This window comes from Enhydra lutris, unplaced genomic scaffold (genome assembly GCF_002288905.1).
Source record: "Enhydra lutris kenyoni isolate GAN:26980312 unplaced genomic scaffold, ASM228890v2 scaffoldscaffold18, whole genome shotgun sequence".
Taxonomy (NCBI): domain Eukaryota; kingdom Metazoa; phylum Chordata; class Mammalia; order Carnivora; family Mustelidae; genus Enhydra; species Enhydra lutris.
In genome coordinates this window covers 23,628,929-23,651,112 of record NW_019154102.1, presented here as the reverse complement: position 1 = coordinate 23,651,112, position 22,184 = coordinate 23,628,929, and the positions used below count along the sequence as shown (strand labels likewise).

The 22,184-nt window shown below is 40.6% G+C and overlaps 1 protein-coding gene across 1 annotated transcript in view; it reads right to left on the bottom strand.

The window, feature by feature from the left end:
• Positions 1 to 498: 498 nt before the first annotated feature.
• LOC111148005 (ALMS1, centrosome and basal body associated protein) overlaps positions 499 to 22,184 on the bottom strand; it is a 217,390-nt gene continuing 195,704 nt past the window's right edge. Inside the window, 7 exon segments of the mRNA XM_022504335.1 lie at positions 499 to 862; positions 1,919 to 2,018; positions 4,152 to 4,215; positions 5,078 to 5,258; positions 6,001 to 6,227; positions 6,511 to 6,714; positions 8,223 to 8,343. Of these exon segments, the coding sequence (XP_022360043.1) occupies positions 818 to 862; positions 1,919 to 2,018; positions 4,152 to 4,215; positions 5,078 to 5,258; positions 6,001 to 6,227; positions 6,511 to 6,714; positions 8,223 to 8,343 (942 nt within the window). The 3' untranslated portion in view covers positions 499 to 817.

Genomic DNA, 22,184 nt, shown 5'->3' with positions numbered 1-22,184 from the left:
CCCCCCTCAACTCTGGGCTTTAGCTGTCATTCTAGACTACAGGATTCATTAAATGCTTTATGTACATGATTACTTTTATTAACTCATGCTTTTCAGAAGTGGTTATCCAGGTTATAAATGTTGGTTCCATGTGTGATAACAAAGGCTCTGAGGCTTCAATCCTGAAGAGAGGGTGGCTGGAGGAAAATCCACCAAAGGCTAGAGGCCAATGGGAAGTTGGAATGAGGCTAAGAGGAGGCTCTTGACCCAAGTCTGCTGGGAGTGTCTGGGCCTGCCCAATAGCTACTCTAACCAGACCCCATATCCAGGAAGCCCACGGCAGAGCTATCGTCAAGTTCTTCCATGTTTGTGAAAAAAGGCCACATTTCATTCGCACAGCCCATTTCCCTTGACGGATGTTTTTAGACTGAGGCTCCCCATACACCTTAGGAGAGACATCACATAGCTCCCTGCACATCTCCAGATGGTAAAGAAATGACCCTCTGCTGCTTGCTTTACTATGAACCAATCAGAAGTTATTTATTTTCTAAAAGTATAAAAACACATACAAAAAGGGACTTACTCGTGGCTAGAATTCAGAAATGGTATCACTGTGACAAACATTCCTGTGGGCAAGGCCGCTGTGGAGAAAATATTGCTCCCAAACCATTAATAATCCTAATCACCATTCTCCTCAGACTCTTTAGAAGGTTACTACTTCTAAATTAAACATAGACAAAGAGTTAAGTTTTATTAAACCAGACTCATAAAAGTAAGGATTGTGCTTCTTCATGTTGATAAAATATAATTCCAGGACTGTGAGGAAAATAATCTCCTATCAGTTCCAGGGAACTTTTCTCCCCAAGAGCTGATTGGTCACTTTCTGTGGAAGAAAAGAAAGACAGGAAAAAAGTCAGATACTCTTGCCATCAGAGGGAGACAGTCACTCCTCACCCTAGACATGTCACTGAAGAGACCAGTGGGGTTCTCCCAAATCTTATTTATCTTCCCCAGTTACAGAAACTATGGTAATTATGCAAAAAAATTCTTCCTGAAGTGTTTAGGAAAGATGATCTATATAGTTAGTATCTATTACTTCTGTACAGATACAGATCATTTATGATCCATCCATCCATCAGTTCAAACATACGAGCACAACAAGAGGCCTGGCCTGTGATGCTGACCCACTGGACAGGCCATGTGGTGCCTGGGGGCCCCCTCTTCGAAGGGCCCGGCCCAGCCCAGCTCCGGGTGTGCTCCAGAAGCAGTTCTCCAATCCCACATCGGTCTGGTATAAACACGTCTTTTGGATTCTGACTTTCAGAGTCCTCTGGTGGTGAAGTGAAGGGGTTGGGAAGGAAATGAGAACAGTGAAGGATATGGACCTTCAGGCATGGTCGCCTGCCTGGCTTCTCAAGGAATATACTGGTGGCAAGTTCCCTGGCCTTGGGAGGGTCTGGGACTTGTGGCACCACTGATTCGCCTGGGCCACGGGCTGGAAATGGTGGCAGTTTCGAGGCTCTGAGTCCCCAGGCTGCCAACTCTTATGCTACACTCGGACGTTTTCCAGTTTATTTTACAAGCTCTAGAAGTATCTGACTTACCAGTAAGGGGCACAGAACTACCATTTGGGACTCTAGAATGAAAAGCCAAGAATTCTGACAGATTTGGACATTTCCACCATGACTCTTAAGTACAGAATTTGGTTTTGTTCCAAATGTATGCTTGGAGGGTGCCTTTTCTAGATTTGCCTTTCAGATTTTGAGATTTGAAATCTAGTCATGAGTGCCTTTATCTTCCAAATTCCAGGTGTGGTACAATGCATTACAAGCTTAAGTTTACTCCCCAGATATAGTTAATTCAAATAGGTCAGATGAGTTTCTCTCAACTTCTCTTTCCCCTGATAAACCTGATGGATCCTGCCCAAGGACTGACTGACCTTCTTGAAGAGCTGAGCTCGCAGGCGGTATGACTTGTATTCCAATCTCCTCTTCTCCTCATCTCTCTTTCTCTGAACTTCTGGAAGCTGCTCATAAATCCTTAGGAATGGTGCCAGTAGGAAAACAAAAAGCAGTGAGGTTACCCAACCACACAGCAACATGATCTCTTCTCCCCCTTGTCCCTAAGGTCTGCTAATCTCAGGGCATTCAGATCTCAAACACAGGCCCCAGGCCTCTGTCTGGGCCTGCTTCTTGTCAGACATTTGGACACAAAGAACAATGGCTGGGTTCCTCATGATCTGGGAGGGCAGACAGATGAATAAAAACATTAAGAAATCCTGCTCAGGAATCCATCAAAATCCTAGAGGAGAACATAGGCAGTAACCTCTTTGATATCAGCCACAGCAACTTCTTTCAAGATATGTCTCCAAAGGCAAAGGAAACAAAAGCGAAAATGAACTTTTGGGACTTCATCAAGATAAAAAGCTTCTGCACACCAAAGGAAACAGTCAACAAAACAAAGAGACAACCCACGGAATGGGAGAAGATATTTGCAAATGACAGTACAGACAAAAGATTGATATCCAGGATCTATAAAGAACTCCTTAAACTCAACACACACAAAACAGATAATCATATCAAAAAATGGGCAGAAGATATGAACAGACACTTCTCCAATGAAGACATACTAATGGCTATCAGACACATGAAAAAATGTTCATCATCACTAGCCATCGGGGAGATTCAAATTAAAACCACATTGAGATACCACCTTACGCCAGTTAGAATGGCCAAAATTAGCAAGACAGGAAACAACGTGTGTTGGAGAGGATGTGGAGAAAGGGGAACCCTCCCACACTGTTGGTGGGAATGCAAGTTGGTGCAGCCACTTTGGAAAACAGTGGAGATTCCTCAAGAAATTAAAAATAGAGCTTCCCTATGACCCTGCCATTGCACTACTGGGTATTTACCCCAAAGATACAGATGTAGTGAAAAGAAGGGCCATCTGTACCCCAATGTTTATAGCAGCAATGGTCACGGTCGCCAAACTGTGGAAAGAACCAAGATGCCCTTCAACAGAAGAATGGATAAGGAAGATGTGGTCCATATACACTATGGAGTATTATGCCTCCATCAGAAAGGATGAATACCCAACTTTTGTAGCAACATGGACGGGACTGGAAGAGATTTTGCTGAGTGAAATAAGTCAAGCAGAGAGAGTCAATTATCGTATGGTTTCACTTATTTGTGGAGCATAACAAATAACATGGAGGACATAGGGAGATGGAGAGGAGAACGGAGTTGAGGGAAATTGGAAGGGGAGGTGAACCATGAGAGACTACGGACTCTGAAAAACAATCTGAGGGTTTTGAAGGGGCGGGGGGTGGGCGGTTGGGGGAGCCGGGTAGTGGGTATTATGGAGGGCACATATTGCATGCAGCACTGGGTGTGGTGCAAAAACAATGAATTCTGTTATGCTGAAAAGAAATTAAAAAAAAAAAAAAAAGAAAAAAAAGAAAAATCCTGCTCAGAGCCATAAAAAAAAAAGAAATCTTGCAATTTAAAATGACATGGATGGAAACTAGAGGGTATTATACTAAGTGAAATAAGTCAATCATAGAAAGACAATTAACATATGATCTCACGGATATGAAGAATTTGAGAAACAAGGGAGCCGGACAAGGGGCTCGATCCCAGGACCCCGAGATCATGACCCAAGCCAAAGGCAGACACTCAACCAACTGAGCCACCCAGATGCCCCAAATTTGACTTTTTGTAAAGCTTAATTTAATATGTCTTAGTATTTTATTATTTCTCACTGTATTGCATAAATTCCTAGAAATGTGATTGTGTGGATAAAAGGGTAGTGCCCCAAATAAACAACTTATTTCAAAATAGTCATATCTTATATTTTAGGTTTATTTTTTTGTTTATTTATTTATTTTTAGGTATCCTTATTTATATTTAGGTTTCTAACAAAGACAAGCCTGACTAAGGCATGCAAATTAGAGGGAATTCTTTGTATCTTTCTTATCTGACTCATTCATACCACAAATCTGCTATTTTTCTTTCCTTTTTTAGTGCTATCAGTAAGAAACTTCTTTCACAACTAATTTTCTCATAACATTTTAACTTGAGCATATGTCTTTATTCCAGGGACAAACCAGAGCTCCTAATCAGTTGGTGGCCTTACTTATACTTTCGTAATTACTCTTATTCTTTTAGCCTTACCGTTTAGACCTCTGAATCATTTCCTTCTTCCCAATAGGTCTGTTCTTTCGGGCATCCAGGAAGCCTAAGCATGAGAAGAAGGGGTTTTCAGGAGATAGCGTCTTAATAGGGAAGGGTGTGTTGCTCAAGGGCTGTGAGAGGAAGCTGCTAGGACCTGATGCCCCTACCTTGAGCTGACAGTACTGGGTGGTGAGCAGTGGCCAAGGCTAAGGCCAAGGTTAGACTACGGGGGCTATGACAGCAGGTTCCTGAAGACACAACATGCTGTGGCACAGACTAGGCAGTGTGAACAGAAACATTGGCCAGTTTATAGGTAAGGCTGCGATGAAAGCATTAGGTAGCACTTGTAGTTTTCACAGTGCTCATACATTATTTTCTGGAGATCTTACACCTAACAGAATCGTTAGGAGTGCAGAGTCTAAAGCGAGCCCATCAGGGTTCAAATACCAGCTTATCAGGTGTATACTCTTGGACAGAGGACTTAAGCTCTCATTGTCTGTTTTCCCATCTGTAAACCAGGGTTATTAATAGTATCTATCTCAGGGAGGTGTTACAAGCATAAAATAAGAACAGTGTCTGGGCAAAACATGTGAAGGTTACATATCATCATCATCATCATCATAACCCCCTCCCCCCCCCATGAATTTGGCAATCCTGGAACTTGCTCACGGACCCACAGCTGGCTTAAAAAAATACCATTCTCACTGTACACTTTGGTTTCTGAGATGCAGTGACAGGGCAGGAGGACCTGGGGCTTATGTGGATCATGAGAGCGCAGAGAGCCACACAGGGCAGGTTTTGCTGCCCGGGGAGAGTGGAGACTCAGCAAGCTAAGAGTCCCTTTCTGTCCCTGTAACTGGGCTGGCACTGAGACACGCTCCCCAGGGGAAGCAGCCATGATAGGAAAGTGAAGAGGCAGAGGGTACCTCTTTTCAGAAGCGGGCGCACAGGGTCCTGGCCCTGCCGTTCTCTCACAGCGTTGAACAGGGCCTCCCGCTCGCTCTGCAACATGTTCTGCAGCTTCCTCTCCTGGACTATCAGCTTCAGACGCTTTATCCGCTCCCCAGAGCGGGAGATGAAGTCAGGTCTGTGAAACTGAAGGGATTCCTGAGGGGGAGAAAAGGATCCCTGACCTCACATGAATGATGCAGTCTGTTCTCTAAGGGCTTGCAAAAAAGCACCAGCCCCACAGTGGTTTGAAGAGCCTGTTTCTACAGTGCAGAAACTATCTAGAGCCGAAGAATAATCTAACAACTCCCGGGGTGGGGGGGTGGGTGGCGGTGCGGGGTGGCGGCAGGCCATTGGAGGGGTCAAAGAGCGCCTCTGCAACGAGCCGAGAACTACGACCTTGGCAACTGCAACTCTTCTAGATGTCGCTTAGCCCACTGTGCTATTTTAAATGTCCCTTCCAACAAATACATTATTAAATGACATTTCTTTCAGCTCCCAAGGTACATGTAAAGAAGGGACTTTGTGCCTTTTCAATCCCGTGCTAGGCAGGAACAGGAGTTCTGTAAACGGAGGAACACATGTAAGGCTGACAATAGTAACAGGCCTCCGGAGTGCACCACGTGCAGGAACCCACGAACCCCATGAGCAGCATCACAACACCCTCCCTTCCCTTGCCTTGTCCCCAGGTGAGGGGGCAACGCCCAGTCTGCAACGGTTAACAGTAAGGCAGCCTCTGATTAACGATGAGAATAGGGACAGATGAACTGCGGGAGCGGGTGGCTAGAAATGAGGGTTACATGACTGATCTTCAGAAGGCCAAGTCACAGTCTTAGCTTCTTTGTATGTCCCCCTTTGACCCCTTTAAACCTACAGCTAAAATTAACTCGTATCACTGCACCTGTAGCGTTGCTCTCACAAACGGCCTCGGTGGCTCTCTGCCTGGGCCGGCTAGTGCCCCGTGGCTGTCCATGTGCTGTCCCTGCCAGTTCTGTTCCCGCAGCGGTTCCCTCCATGGTTTGGTGTTGGTTATTGGTGCAAACCAGCAGATACCAGGGCCATGATGCTTGGGCAGGTTTTCCTTAGGACCGGACTTCACATTTTCCATGGGAACAAACCATGAAACTCCTATGGGGAATATTTTTAAAAAAGAAAAGAGATTTCCCATTGTGCTCATCAAAGACATGTGTGTAATATAGGCTCTTGGGGGCTCAGCTGTCAGAGGCCACCAGGATACTCTGGAGTTGGCTGAACTACCAGCATGACTGTAATTTTAGTACTAGAAGGTGTGCCAAGGTATTGTTTGGGGAGATGGGGTCAACAGAGTCATTTAGAAATAAAGAATCTTAGCATTGTGAGAGACTGGAAATTCATTAGTTCTTTGGCTACAAAACTGGAATTAGAAACTGACCTTCATAGAAGCTGTGCTTGTTCTTCCTTAACTTTTTGTCCCCAAGATAGTTGGCAAGAAGTCTTTTCTCTGCTATTTTTTCTTCTGACCAAGAAGTCACATCACTGTCCTCTTCTATTCTAGCCTCGCTAGAACTTGGAGTTGGGAAAGTCATCCCCACATCTCGAGTGTGTTTTTTGACACCATTCACAATCTCTAAGTTACCTGAGGAAAAAGATCCACAGATATTCTGGGAGTAGCCTTGAGACTTAGTTGACATGTGTATTCAATTCAGTAAATGAAAACTGTAAGCCTTCAAAAATGCAGGCCTCCTCTGGGTGGTGTGGAGGGGTGAGTGCGAGAGAGACAGAGAGGAGGGGAGGGAGAAAAAGAGAGGGAAGAAGGCAAGGAAGAAAAAAAGAAGGTTTTTACTTCTAAGTCAATTTAGATATTAGAGGGAAAAAAAACAACTAACATGGATTCAATGGGTAAAGGTTTCAGTTCTTTTTTTTTTTTAAGATTTATTTTAATTTATTTGACAAAGACAAAGACAGAGAGAGAGAGAGAGAGAGAGAGAGAGCATGTGTGCGCATAAGTAGGGGGAGTGGGAGAGGGAGAAGCAGGCTACCCACTGAGCAGGGAGCCCAATGCAGGACTCAATCCCAGGACCCTAGGATCATGACTGAGCTGAAGGCAGACACTTAATCGACTGAGTCACCAAGGGGCCCCAGGATTTCAGTTCTGATCCCAAGTGAGAAAGATAGCTAATGCTTATAGTCCTACTGGCAGTCACCCAGGTAAGGAAGAGGCTGACAGATATTAAGTCAAGACTTGAGGGGAAAAAAAAAAATCAAGGGCAACGTTTATTTTTGCTGTATAAAATCAGAAGATATAGAAAAAAAGTGAAAAGCCTCCTTCACATTCCTGTTTTCCATTCATTCAGTTTGTAATCCCATGGTTCCAGAGAATTTTTTGCACACATTCAAGCAACTATCTTCCTTTATTTTTAAAGTACTTTGCTTTTCCTTTTTAATTATCAGTGTTGGAGATCCTGTCATTTTAGTAGAGAGTGAGTGTCCTTACACTATGCTTCATGATATGGACATATGATAATCTATTTAAGCAGCTGGCTATTGATGGATATCTAAGTCGATTTAAATTTTCAGCTATAATAAACACTACTTCAGGGGCGCCTGGGTGGCTCAGTGGGTTAAAGCCTCTGCCTTCAGCTCAGGTCATGATCCTAGGGTCCTCGGATCGAGCCCCGTGTCGGGCTCTCTGCTCAGCAGGGAGCCTGCTTCCTCCTCTCTGCCTGCCTCTCTGCCTGCTTGTGATCTCTGTCAAATAAATAAATAAATAAAATCTGAAAAAAAAAAAAAAAACAACAAACCCTCTACTTCAATGATTAATTCTGTACACTTGTCATTTTGCACATAGGCAAAACATACCTATAGGCTAAATTCCAAAAGTAAAAGTGCCAGGTCAAAGTAATTTTGATTGAAATTGCCAAATTGTCTGTAGGATTGTATTCTCAACCAGAACATATGAGTACCTACTTCTTTACACTTGTGCCCACAAACTTACTACCAGATCTAGATTTCTGCTAGTCTGATAGATGAAAAATGGCATTTGAGTATAGTTTTAATCTTCATTTTGTTTTGAGGCTGAGTATCTTAACATATGTTAAAGATCTACTGGTATTTTAACAGAAATGTTTAAATACCAAAATTTACCTGCTTGTATGCTCTTGTTTAACATTTGTACATTTTGCTTGTTGCCAAGGGTAGAGCTTGAGCTCCAGAAACTACTGGTAGAAGATGAAACAGAATCAGAAGAAATCACATGGTCTGGCACCTGGAAAAACAAAGGAGACCCTGTTACTACCTGCAGTCAATTGTACAGTCACCCACAGGATAAGAAAACATACAAGTTACCAAGAGCAATTTTTCACTGGATTCCATTTGTTGAGATCAAATGGCCAGGAAGCTTGTGACAATGGGAACATTTTCCAGCACCGTTTATAACTGGGAGAGGAAAGCTGCTGCTGTTGGATAAGGGCTTGCAATGTATTAAGAAGGGAAGACATGTTGGCTAACTGAACATAAGAAATGAATAAATAGATAGATAATAAACAATGACTCTGAAAACTCAAAAAAAAAAGATAAAGAAAAAGAAAAAGAAAAAGAAGGGAAGACATCAAGACTGAGTATGTTCATGGGACTTGAAAAAACTGAGGAAGATGCTAGCCAAAGATTAGGGTGGTGGGTCTTCAGAATGAAATTTTGATGAGAGATAAAGAGGGCTAGGAATGACTAAAGGTGGTGGGGAGAGGTGCAGAGGGTGCTCTCTAGTAAGATCAGACTCAGAAACTTACACACAGGTACATACAAAGAGGTGAAAGGCCCCACGGGAAGCCCCAAGGGACTAGAGTATTTCAAAAATTATTAAAGAAACCAAAAGGGCTTTATAATTATGTTCAGAGCAACTAGAGCGAAGAAGGGCAACTTCATGGATTGAAGTTGATGGTGGAATGTTAAGTGAAAGACAAAAAGATGATCAAAATGTAGTATGAAACAGTATTTCTTAAACTTGTTCATTACAACAATCTCCTGGGGGATTTCTCATTGTCCTAACCCAGGACAACGAGGTGGCATCTCTAGGGGAGGGGTATGGGCATTTATATTTTTTATAAATGCCAGGTACTTGTCTACTTAAGCAAGTTTGGTAAAGGTGAACTGAAGGCCAAGTTAGGAAAGGAAACTAAGAATGTCCGATCCCTGAACTAGATAAACTATATTCCAGGGCCCTCAGGAAACTGAGAGTTTCTTTTAGAAACTTGATACCTGGAGACAAGAAATGTTTTACCTTTCAAAAAGATAAGCATTGCAAACTGGATTTAACAATGACAACACGTAAAACTCTAGACTGGAACACCAATCTAACAATCTGCGAGCGTCTGGAGGCCAAAGAAAAGATGAGCACATTTCAGCCAGGGCTCAGGAAGGCAGGCGGAATGAGCCCTGCCCGGTTAGCCTGGTTTCTTCTAGTAGATGTGGTCACTAACTGGTCAGCCAAAAGAATGTGTAGTTGAGTACAATTAGATTTCAATAAAATGACAAAACTTCTCATGACATCTTTGAGGGCAAGATGGGAGTTATGTGGGTTAAATGACAAAATAAGTTGGTAGAACTGTAACTGGTTGAACCACTCTTACCAAACATTAATAACACAGAGAGGCCTTTTATGAGTGCATTTCTTGGATCCAACAGCAAGTATTTACTAAGCACTAAACACTAAGTGTCCAGTTACTTGGTTTGCTCTGGCTATTCCTTTTCACCATTTCATATATGTGTCTTGGAGATATGGGAAGCAGGTGATTTCTCGTATGATCCATATCTGGGAGGGCCTAAATGACTGTCAAGATCCAAAATAATAAACAGGAATGATGCCAAATCAAACAAGGGGTAATTGTAAAGCCCTACATGTTAGGCAGGGGGAATGGCGGTAACTTTGACACAGTAGAAAAAGCTCTGTGTCTGGAGTCCCAAGACTTAAGTCGATCTCAGATCCTCCCTTCACTAGCTATCTGTACCTGAGAACACTCTCTGTGCCAGTCTCCCCAGCTCCATAAGGGAGTACCTGCATCTCTGAAAGTACAGAAGTGTTAGAAAGAACGAACGATTGAGATTATAAACTGCAAAAAACTAACATAAAACTAGGAGACTACTGTGATGTTAAAAAACCCCAAATGTATGAGGCTAGGGAAGGTGGTGAGGAAGACAGGCCCGACTGGTCTGCAGCTGTAAGAGGAGGAAGCACGTTAGGGACTGAAAGGGACTGACTTTCAGGATAGACTGTTAAGTATAAAAAGCAAAGCTGCCAGTTTGTGAGAAAAAAGACACATGCAGGGTTTGCTTTCTTAGTGATAAAACACCTGTGAAGGAAAACAACCCAGATTGGAAAGGAAGAAGTACAACTCTTTTTATTTGCAAATGACATGATCCTGTTCATAGAAAATACTAAGGAATCCATAAAGAAGTATTAACTATAAACTATATTAACTATAAACTAGTAAGTTTAGCCAGATTGCAGATATAAAATCGAGAAGATAAAACCCAAATATATGTATTTTTTTTATCTTTTCAATATATATAAAATATATATATATATTTTAAATTTTATTTATTTGAAGAGGAGGGGGAGAGAGAGTGCGTGCACAAGCATGGGGTAGGGGTAGAGGGAGAAGCAGACTCCCCGCTGAGCATGGAGCCTGACCCAGGACCCTGAGATCATGATCTGAGCTGAAAGCAAGAGTCAGATGCTTAACTGACTGAGCTACCCAGGTGCCCCCCTCCAAATCAACCGTATTTCTATATTCTAGCAATAAACAGTCTGAAAATAAAATTATGGAAACAATTCCATTCACAACAGCATCAAAAAGAATGGAATATTCAGGAATAAAGTTAACAAAAGAAGTGCAAAGCTTGCAGACTGAAAAATGCAAAATATTGGTGGAAGAAATTCAAGATCTAAATACATACTGAGACATTCCACATATGTAATTTAAAAATGGGCTTAAAGGGCGCCTGGATGGCTCACTCTGTTGAACATCCGACTCTTGATTGCAGCTCAGGTCATGATCTCAGAGTCCTGAGATTGATCCCCGTGTCAGGCTCTGCTCTGGGCGTGGAGCTGCTAAGATTCTCTCTCTCCCTCTGCTCCCCCCGCCCCGTTCTCTTTAAAAAAAAAAAGAAGGATGAATTCTATGGTATATAAATTATACTTCAATAGAGCTGTTTTAAAAATCTCTGTGAAGATGTGCAAGAACTAATGACACTGAGTAGCTCTGGAAAGGAGCGCTATGTGCCTGGGGAACAGGAGTGGGAAGGATGTCCTGTATCAAATACTCTTTATACATTTCCAGTTTTATATGATGTGGTTGAACTCCCATTTAAGAAGTGAAAATAAAAACATACAGGAAAGAGTGCCGCTAAAGAGGCTTTGTGGCTCTGGTGAGCTCAACAGAAGGAAAACGTATGTTAGGCCAAAGAAATGTTCTAGCCACCAAAGGGAAGGTGATAAATCCGCTGTCAACACGCTCTCACATTTGAAGCACAACACACTTAGTTCGGAGACATGTTTAAAAATAAGGTACCGGCAAACTTAATAGACCCAGGAAAGCTACCAGTTTCTAGGAAAGGGGAGTAGAAAGCATGAGCTGTGAAAAATGGTTCAGAGTGAAGACCTGAGAGGAAACACTTCCAGGAAGTGGGAACCCAAGAGGAAGACTGGACCTACTTCCTGCGCCTTTTGAAAGCAGAGCTGGGGACAGAGCTTTGCCAGGGAGTGCAATGACTGCACATCTTGGATCTCTAGAGGGTAAGACCTTCGATAACAGAGCCTCAGACACACGAATGAGTTGCCCGTGAGCAGGGAGGCAATGGTGGGGCTCTGCAAGCAGAGCCTTAAGGGCCTTGTGGTGCACACGCAGTGGAAATGACGCTCGCTTCCAAGCCCGAGTCCCCTGAACATCCCAGGGGTACAGCCAATCAGGGTATGCACCACTGGGGGTGAAAAACAGATGTCTACATCTGATTCAAGGAAGGGCTTTGGGGTGTGTGTGTGTTTCTATTTCTAGTTCGAATCTCTTTCGGATTAATTCTTGCCTATAAAACGTCACAAACATTTAAAAATAGAAAAGAGTCTAAAAATAAATTCCTTCATAATAAAATATATTTAGTTAGCCCTCTAGGATGGTGAAAACCCAAAGGACAGACAAAGACAAGGGTTTTCAAGGATGTGCAGAAGCTGGAGCCTTCACACTCTGCTGGTGGAAATGCAAAATGGTGACAGTACTTTGGGTAACAGCGGGCAGTTCCTCAGATGGTTTAATGTGGAGTTAGCATACGCTCCTGCATATATCTGCTCCCAGGCATCTGCCCAAAGAAATGAGTACATACATCCACACAAAACTTGAAAGGACTGTTCCCAGCAGACTTGTTAAGAATAGCCAAAAAAGTAGAAGAAATCCAGGCGTCTGCTGACCACTGAGTGGATAAATGAACTATGTAACGGAGTATTTGGCAATAAAAAGGAATGAACACACTGCTACAAAGTAGATGAACCTTGAAAACATTGAGAGAAGTTAAGTCACAAAAGATCACATACTGTAAGATTCCATGTATACGCAATGTCCAGAAGCAGAAAATCCACAGAAACAGGAAGTAGATTAATAACCACAGCCTGGGGCTGGGGCAGGGGTGAGAGGCAGGGAGAAATGCAGAGGGACTTTGCTAATGTGTACAGGGTGTTTTTGTTTTGTTTTGTTTTAAAGACTTTATTTATTTACCACAAAGAAACAGCAAGAGAGGGAACACAAGTAGTGGGAGTGGGAGAGAGAGAAGCAGGCTTCCCGCTGAGCAGGGAGCCCGATGTTGGGCTCAATCCCAGAACCCTGGGATCATGACCTGAGCTGAAGACAGACGCTTAACAACTGAACCACCAAGTACTGGGTGTTTTTAGGGGGCGTGGGAAATGTTTAATATTAGATTGGGAGGGTGGTTGCACAACTCTGTGAATAATATTAAAACCCACTAAACTGCAGACTTTAGGTGAATTTTATGGTATGTGAAAAATCTCAAAAAAGCTGTAAAAATGTGTTTATTTATTATGCAAACAAATAATGGAGGTAAAGACTTATTTGGAGAACAAAATTTATGTTCTGTGGTCCTACATCTCCTGTTAAGTGAAATAAGAACAGTGGAAGCGGGCCAAAGTGTCACGTTCATATAATAAAGCATGAACAATCCCCAAAAAACGTGGGCCCTGGATGTTGTTGGTATGACATAGCACTACCCACACTGTGACGAGGGCCGGTGCAGACTGCCGGAATCAGGCAGTGACGCCAGGACGACAGCCACAGTGTCACAACAATCATCACAATGCATAGGCCTCACCGGGTCTGACAATCTGTGCTGATGCCCCAGCAAGAGACATCACATCGGTTCTGCCGCATTCATTTACGGGTGCTGTCGGTAAACCGAAACAGTCACTCTCCTTAGTCCATGGGAGAGCCTCAGGCATCTCCTCGGACAATCTCATCATCCCTTAGGGCCTGGGTGTGAATCAGCTCACTCCGGCCTCTGCAATGAGGCTTATATGAAAAGATTTAAGTGACTACACATAGGCTGATATTATCAGCCATCATGGTTTCACGTTTTCTGTTGCAGAGAGTCTTGGAAAAAGACAAATGCTGGCTGGCTGGCTGGCTGGCTGGCTGCGGTTTTAATTTCTACTATTATGATAGCAAACTCACCTGCTGATGTCTTATTCCACAATGGGAAAAGAAAGAAAATAACTCCTACCATCCCAGAGATAGATAAGCTTTTTCAGTACTGTTAAGTTTAATTAAAATCTAGGTCAGACTCAATTCCCACATTTATTGAGCAGAGATACCTTCAGGTAGACCCACCCCCAAAAGCTTTTCAATTAAAAAGTTACTTTTTTAGGTAGAAATTGGGCTGAGGAAAATATATCTAACATAGGAGAAAGGTCATGTTTCCTTACATGAGCCTATATAGCTCTTCTTCATATAAGAAATGTGTTATTGCTACATTCTGCCAGTCAGATGCCTGCTGGGAGATGCTTTTCTTTCAGAGGAATGTGTGTATGCTAGTTCATTTATAACCACTGAAGTTTAGGATCAGGGATATACAATGATAAGACAATGTCATAATAGGAACCAAAGGACAGTCTTTTCAAATTGTGAAGAGTTTTTAGGTATATGCAGATCACATGTCAACTGTAGTTTCAATAATAAAATTTACTAACCAGTAAAGGGTGACACAATCACAAACTGTCTAAAACACAAAATTTTAATATAGATTGTATGGACAGTAGTCCTTTGATATAGATTTATTGATCAGAAACCTGATTCTAGGGACACCTGGGTGGCTCAGTTGGTTAAGCGGCTGCCTTCGGCTCAGGTCATGATCCCAGCGTCCTGGGATCGAGTCCCACATTGGGCTCCTTGCTTGGCAGGGAGCCTGCTTCTCCCTCTGCCTCTACCTGCCACTCTGTCTGCCTTGTTCGCTCTTGCTTCTCTATGTCAAATAAATAAATAAAATATTTAAAAAAAAAAAAAGAAAAAAAAAAGAAACCTGATTCTATCACAAAGTTTTATATAAGAAATTGGTACCGATTAAAGCTTATAGAAGCAGGAACTCAAGTGATAACTGTTTGTTATTCACCTTTAAAGAATCAGAACTGGATATTTTTTTCTGCAAGTCTGGTAGGTAAGAACTATGAAAAGCCCTTCTCAGAACATTAAAAAGGCATTATGCCTGCATAATAGGTCCTTAGAAAATTTTTTGTTAATCTTCTTTCAGATTAGAAGACTTACTTCAATTATGTATTACCTTATTGAACTTGTTCAAATATACCATTTCCCTCTAAATATAGATTTAGTCACACCCCATAACTTTTGGATTTGTGCCTTTTCTGTCTTTAATGAAAAAGAAAGTGTATTTTCCATTTTTAGTCCTTCTGTAACAAAAAGGTTTAGAATGAGGTTTTTAAAAATTTTTATCTTCTTAAAGAAAAAAAATTATAGCTATTAAATTCCAACTTTATTGTATTGTGGTTAGAAAATACAAGCTTAGTTATAAATCTTTTACTTTGGGGATTTGTTGACATTTTGCCTAAGTACAATTAATTTTTGTAAATATTCCATGGGCATCTGGAACTAGTGCTGTATTTTTGGAATAAAGTTTTATGTAGATATTTTAAATCAATCTTAATATTGCTAGCAAAATCTTCCATTACTTTTGTCTGTACAAGTTAAAATCTGAAAAAAATCAATTAAAGTAGCTTATTCTTGCACTTTTCACATTCTCTATTTTAACTGCATCTGGATGAATGGAAAATGAATGCATTCTGGTTGAAAGCACAACAGTAATTTTAAAAGTCTCAGGCTTTTGACATTACAGTGGGGATAGTGTAAATAGATTCTCAAGACAAGTAACATTTAACTAAAAATGAAAATAAAAGGGGGTGCCTTGGCACAGTATGTTAAGTGTCTGACTCTTGATTTTGGTTCAGGTCATCTAAGGGTTGTGAGATAAGCTCTACATGGAGCTCTGCACTGGGCATTGGAGCCTGCTTAAGATTCTCTCTCCCTTTCTATCTGCACCCTACTTCCCCCATTTGTGCACACATGCACATGCTCTCTCTCTCGAAAACCAACCAACCAACCAACCAACCAACCAACCAACCAACCAACCAACCCTTGGTATAGAAATTTGTATTTCTAATCTTCTGTCCAACTAGAAATTACTGGCAGAAAGTGGAAATGTAGGAATTTGCATGCATTGCGGTTAGGAAATGGACTAGAAAGCGGTTTGGTACAAATGTGGGAAACTTATATAGCTTACGATCTAAGAATTCCACTTCTGGGTATATATGCCAAAGACAGTTTCACACAGATCTAATGAGGGGTATGGAGAAGGGTGTGCACTCCCACTGTTTGTGGTGACAGGTGCTGATAGCAACCTGTGTTGCTGTCATATAGGGACAGTATGTCAGTGAACTGGTAGATGCACTCAATGGAATATTATGTGACGATCAAAAACCTGGTTCTATATACATGTCTAGCGATGTAGATAGATGTTAAAAGCACAATGCTTACTGAAAATTAAAAAAAAACTGTTATACCTTTAATATAAATTGAAAACACAGATACAGAATACATACAGAATATAAATTTTGTAAGATTTCTTGTAAGGCGAAAGATATTTGCATAACAAGACCAGTTGCCTATGGAAAACTAGAAATGAGGATGTAATACGGGGATAAAATTTTCAAGAGAGGCCATGAACCTAGGAGCACATTTAACTCAATCCTCAGCACCCAAAGTTAAATTTTTTTTTTAACTTTATCTTAGCATAGAAACTGTGTGTAATACCTTTCTACCCCTATTCTTTCACTCTGCTTCTAGAAGGATTTATTATGACTAGATTGGGGATACAAACAGTTATTTTAGGCAGAAGGTAGAACACAATGTGAAGCTTGAGAATCCCCTTTTCCAGCTCATAACTAACATTCTGTGTTTGATCAGCCTGGCTTACCTCACTTTTTTATTAATGTCAAACAAAAACGACTTTTGTGGTATCTTATTAGAAAATGCATGCTTCTTGTAAAAAAAATCAAAAGACACATTATAAAGGAAAAAAATTATGAACCCATAATTTTAAGATGATTTGTTAATATCTGTTCCAGTCATACACATAGATGCATATATAACATATATGGCTTTACATCTTGCTTTTTTATCTCTTAGCATTTAATGGCATTTATCTCTTGGGTTCCAAGATACTGCTTTTGACTGTTGTTTCCTTCCATATTGGAGTGTGAGTATAAGGACTGATATGAAATCAGCTTGTTTTATAAAAATCTAAGACTCACTGGTAAACATTTACTAACTATCACTAAAGCTCTCATTTTATTCTCTCGTGGAGGCCTCTTTGTTTGGTAGTTTTGTGTAGTTCATCTGCCCAGCTGCTGGAAACATGGGCAATTGAAGATAATGAGAGGTCAAAACCAGAAATAATTCATCTTCAGCTGTTTCTCAATAAAAAATGATCAATTTGACTATTCTTTTTTTGTACGGACAGTAGTAAACTACTACTCTTCTTGGACTAGCACACAACCAGATACTGAGAAAAATAAAAACAGGGAAAGGAGGGAGAAAGAAAGAGAGGAGAGAGGGGGAGAGGGAGGGCATGTGTGCCCACAGAGACAAACATAGCAGGGACGTGACAGAAAGGGCAGAAGAGGGGAATAACCAGACAAGCAAAAGAAACACAGCAGAGACAGTATGGGAGCGGGAGGAGGAGAGCACAAGTGTCTGAAAAGCAGGTGCACAGAGACAGAAAGAAACAAAAGAGGAGCGGACAGAGTGGAAAGATACAGTAGAGAGAGGGAAACGGGAACTGCACAGACTGAGGAGAGACAGCACAGACACAGGGGAGAGAGGCACAGAAAGGGGATGTGTCATCAAAGGAAAGGGAACGGGATGAGCAGGCGCCTGCTGTTATCCACTTATATTGGCTCTTAAACCCTCATATGTACAAAGAGTTAAGAAATGTCCTGGGTGTACAGGTTTAGGGGGAAAAAAAGCATTAGCATATCTAAGGAAACATGGGTTAAAGATGAGACAGGCAGCTCATAAAAGAATAAATATAAATGGTCAGTAAACATAAAAAGACAATAAAAACTCAGCAGGTGTGGTTAAAGAAGTATGGACAAGAATAAACACCATATTTACGGCTTATTTGGGGCAAATATTAACAAGAATGCTACCAGAAGGTATTGACCAAGTTATAATTTTTCATTACTGGTGAACAAATAATAATTCAACATTTAAGGAGAACACCTTATCAGTGTGGATTAAACACTTTTAATTCCCAGAAATCTCATGTTTAGAAGTGTAACTAGAGGAAACAGAAAAATTCATAAAGATATAACAAGACTACTCATCAAAGTGCAGATTATGATAAAAATTCAAAAAGGGCACCTGGGTGGCTCAGTCAGTTAAGTGGCTGCCTTGGGCTCAGGTCATGATCCCAGGGTCCTGGGACTGAGTCCTGCATTGGGTTCCCTAATCAGCAGGGAGCCTGCTTCTCCCCCTGCCTATTCCCTCTGCTCCTGCTCTCTCACATAAATACATAAAATCTTTTATTTATTTATTTTTTTTTAAAAGATTTTATTTATTTATTTGACAGAGAGAGATCACAAGTAGATGGAGAGGCAGGCAGAGAGAGAGAGAGGGAAGCAGGATCTCTGCCGAGCAGAGAACCCGACGTGGGACTCGATCCCAGGACCCTGAGATCACGACCTGAGCCGAAGGCAGCGGCTTAACCCACTGAGCCACCCAGGCGCCCAATACATAAAATCTTTTAAAAAAATTCTAAACAAATTAAATACCTGCCATTAGGGAACTAATGAGATAAATATTATACCTATATAATGAAACCCATAAAGCCATTAAAAATGACTACATATCTGTATTTATTAAAATAAATAAAATAATTAAAATAAACAAATAAAAAGATGTCTATGATATATTAAGCATAGAGCTTCAAAACAATATATATGGTATGATTTCATTTTTTGACTATTATTTCTCTCTACATTGCCTGATAGGCAAGTCCTCCACACTCTGTGATGAGGAAAGACATAAGCATGGTTCTAGTTGAGAGGAAGGAATCTATAGAAAAGGAAGAAACTGAATATGAGAGAGAAAGAGAAAACACTGAGAAAAGAGATGAATGGATTTTAGAAAATATGGCAGCACAGAGATACTCTTAATGAACCTCTTCTTCCATAACTGAAAGATACAAACAAAAAGTGAAAAGAATATTCAGAAGCTAGGGAAAACCCTCAACTGATACCACAAAATTCCAGAAACACTGGAGAAAAAGACCAAATTTAAGGAGCCATCACAAAGCTCTTCCAACACAAAGGATCATGAAGAAGGGTAAAAGGAGAATCAATTAAATTAAAAATGCTATACTGATACCTCAGAGAAGGACTGAGGCAACAAGTGGCTCAGAAGAAAAATATTCCAACTGGAGATATGTCTTAGTGAAAAAAATAGCACCTTCTGCCATAGCCAGAATGACTTACTATATACCCTCTTCTGGCCAAGAAGTCAGAAAAAGATCTGGGAAATAATCTCTTCAGTATAAATACCTTAGTTGCATTACTAACACTTGCTAGAAAAAAATAAGGCCCTAGCCATATCACTGCCTACATGACAATGCCATGAAAACAGTCACTAGCTGACCCCAAAATAGTACAATAACAAAACTCCAAGGGCATATCCCACAGAATTAAATACTTTATTTCCACACTTGGTAAGGTGGTCCACCGTTTCTGAATTTCCTAACAATGGCAAAGAAAATGTCACCTGCTGTAGCTGGGCAGAGTCCTAGATAATTATCTATCGATCTCCCTGACTTTCCCCAAATTTGAGGGGCAAAAGAAATATAAGAAATACACAATTAGCATTCCATTTCATGTCCTGGGAAGAGGATTCAAAGCAGTATCTTACAAACAGGTAAAACAGTATCGAGAATTCAACCACATTCTTTGTGGGCAAATAAATGGTTTCCACACAATTGTTCAGAGACAAAGACAAGCAATCTGAAAACAAAAACAAAGATATGTAAATATTTTCTAGCATTAAAGCAGGAGGAAGGGAAAAAAAAGATAATTTATTTTGCAAGAAAGTTTACCCATTTCAGCCAATAAATAATTTGTACTCTCACTCTAGAGAAAATTAAAAAGATCATAGACCTAATAAAATAGATCCAAGATAAACTAAGGCAATATAAGATTAAAAGGCAGTTGACAAAATTAACACAACTTGTCAAAAAAATTCGTAAGTATATCTCTGTGTTGGGAGAACCAAGAGCAGTCACTAAAAAAAAAAAAAAAAAAAAACAACTCAGGACAAAAATAATAGCATTATACCACTGCAATAGAAGACAGACATTTTATAAAAAAAAAAAAAAAAAGAAAACTTAGCCAGTGGGGTAGATTAGATTGAAAAAGTCTCCTAAAATGCAAAGCAGAAACATAGACACATTTCCCAAGAAGAGTTATGGATAGCCCACAGACACATGAAAAGACCCACGCTGCCATTTGCAACACCTCTGATCATTAGGGAAATGCAAATCAAAGCTACAAAGAGAGATCACCCCACATGTGTCAGAATGGCTAAAAACAACGCAAGAAACAATAGGTGATGAAGATGCAGAGAAAGAGGAACCCTCTTGCACTGTTGGTGGGAATACAAACTAACGCAGCCACTGTTGAAAACAGTATGGAGGCTTCTCAAAGTTAAAAAAGTTAAAAAAGAACTACCCTAAGATCCAGTAATTGCACTACTGGGTATTTACCCCCTAAAATATAAAAACACAAATTCAAGAGAATACATGCACCTCGATGTTTATACCAGCATTATCAACAATAGCCAAATTATGGAAACAGCCCAAGTGTCTCCTGACTGAAGAATGGATAAAGAATGTGTGTGTATAACAGAATATTACTCAACCATGAAAAAGATCGAAACTCTGCCATTTACAATGACATGAGTGGAGTGGGAGAGTATTATGCTAAGTGAAATAAGTCAATCAGAGAGAGACAAATACCATTCACATGTGGAATTTAAGAAACAAAACACATGAGCAAAGGGGGGGGGGAAGAGAGGTACACCAAGGAACAGACTGTAAAACTATACAGAAACTACAGAGAACAAACTGATGGTTACCAGAGGGAGGCAGCTGCGGGGGATGGGTTAAATGGGTGATGGGGATTAAGGAGGGAACTTGCTGTGATAAGCACTGGGTGAAGTACAGAAGTGCTGAATCACTATATTGTATACCTAAAACTAATATTACACTGTAGGTTAACTGAAAAAAAAATAAAAACTTTAAAAAAAGTGGGATGCCTGGAACGTCTGCCCTTGGCCCAAGTAGTGTTCCCAAAGTCCTGGGATCCAGTCCTGCATTGGGCTCTTTGCTCAGTGGGGAATCTGCTTCTCCTCCTGCCTGCTGCTCCCCCTGCTTGTCTTCTCCCTCTCTCTGTGACAAATAAATCTTTAAAAAAACTTTAAAAAGAATAAAGAAATATAACACAGTAATAAAACACAAATAACCCAATTTTAAAACCCAAATAGTCCTTTTTTAAAGATCTGAATAGACATTTCTCTAAAAAAGATATAAAGAGGCCAGTAAGTATAAGAAAAGATGTTCAAAAATCAAGTCATTATGGAAATGCAAATTAAAACCCCAATGGGATACCATTTCATAGTCATTAGGATGGTTATAATCAAAAGACAGACAATAACAAGTGTTGACCAGGATGTAGAGAAACTGGAATGTGATCCTGGTGGGAATGTAAAATGGTGTAGTCACTCAAAAGATTAAACAGGGAGCTACCATATTGTCCAACAATTCTATTACTAAGTATATATCTAAGAACATTGAAAAAAAAATGTCCACACAAAAACTTGTATATTGGGGCACCTGGGTGGCTCAGTTGATTAGGCATCTGCCCTCCGCTCAAGTCAAGATCCGAGGGTCCTGGGATTAAGCCCTGCGTTGGGCTCCCTGCTTATTAGCAGGGAGCCTGCTTCTCCCTCTGCCCCTCCTCCTCCTTGTGCTCTCTCTCTCTCTCAAATAAATAAAATCTTAAAACTTGTATATTAATGCTTATAGCAACATTTTTCATAATGGTAAAAAAAAACAGAAACAATCCAAATGTCCATCAACTCACGAATAAACAAAATGTTGTATATGTAATATTATTTACCTCTAAGAAGCAATGAGTATTGACTCATGCAATGAAATGGATGAAACTTGAAAGTACGTTTAGTGAAAGAAACCAGACACAAAAGGCCACATATCACATGAATCATTTTTATGAAATGTACTGAAAAGGAAAATCCACAGATACAGAGAGTAGATTAATGGCTGCAGAGTGGGGAGAAGTAGGAGGGGCTGAGAAATGACCATTAATGGACATAGGGTTTCTTTTTGGTGTGACAAGTATGTTCTGGATTTAGTGGTGATGGTTGGGTAGTCTTCAAAGAAAATACTAAAAAGCACTGAATTATATATTTAAAAGTAAAC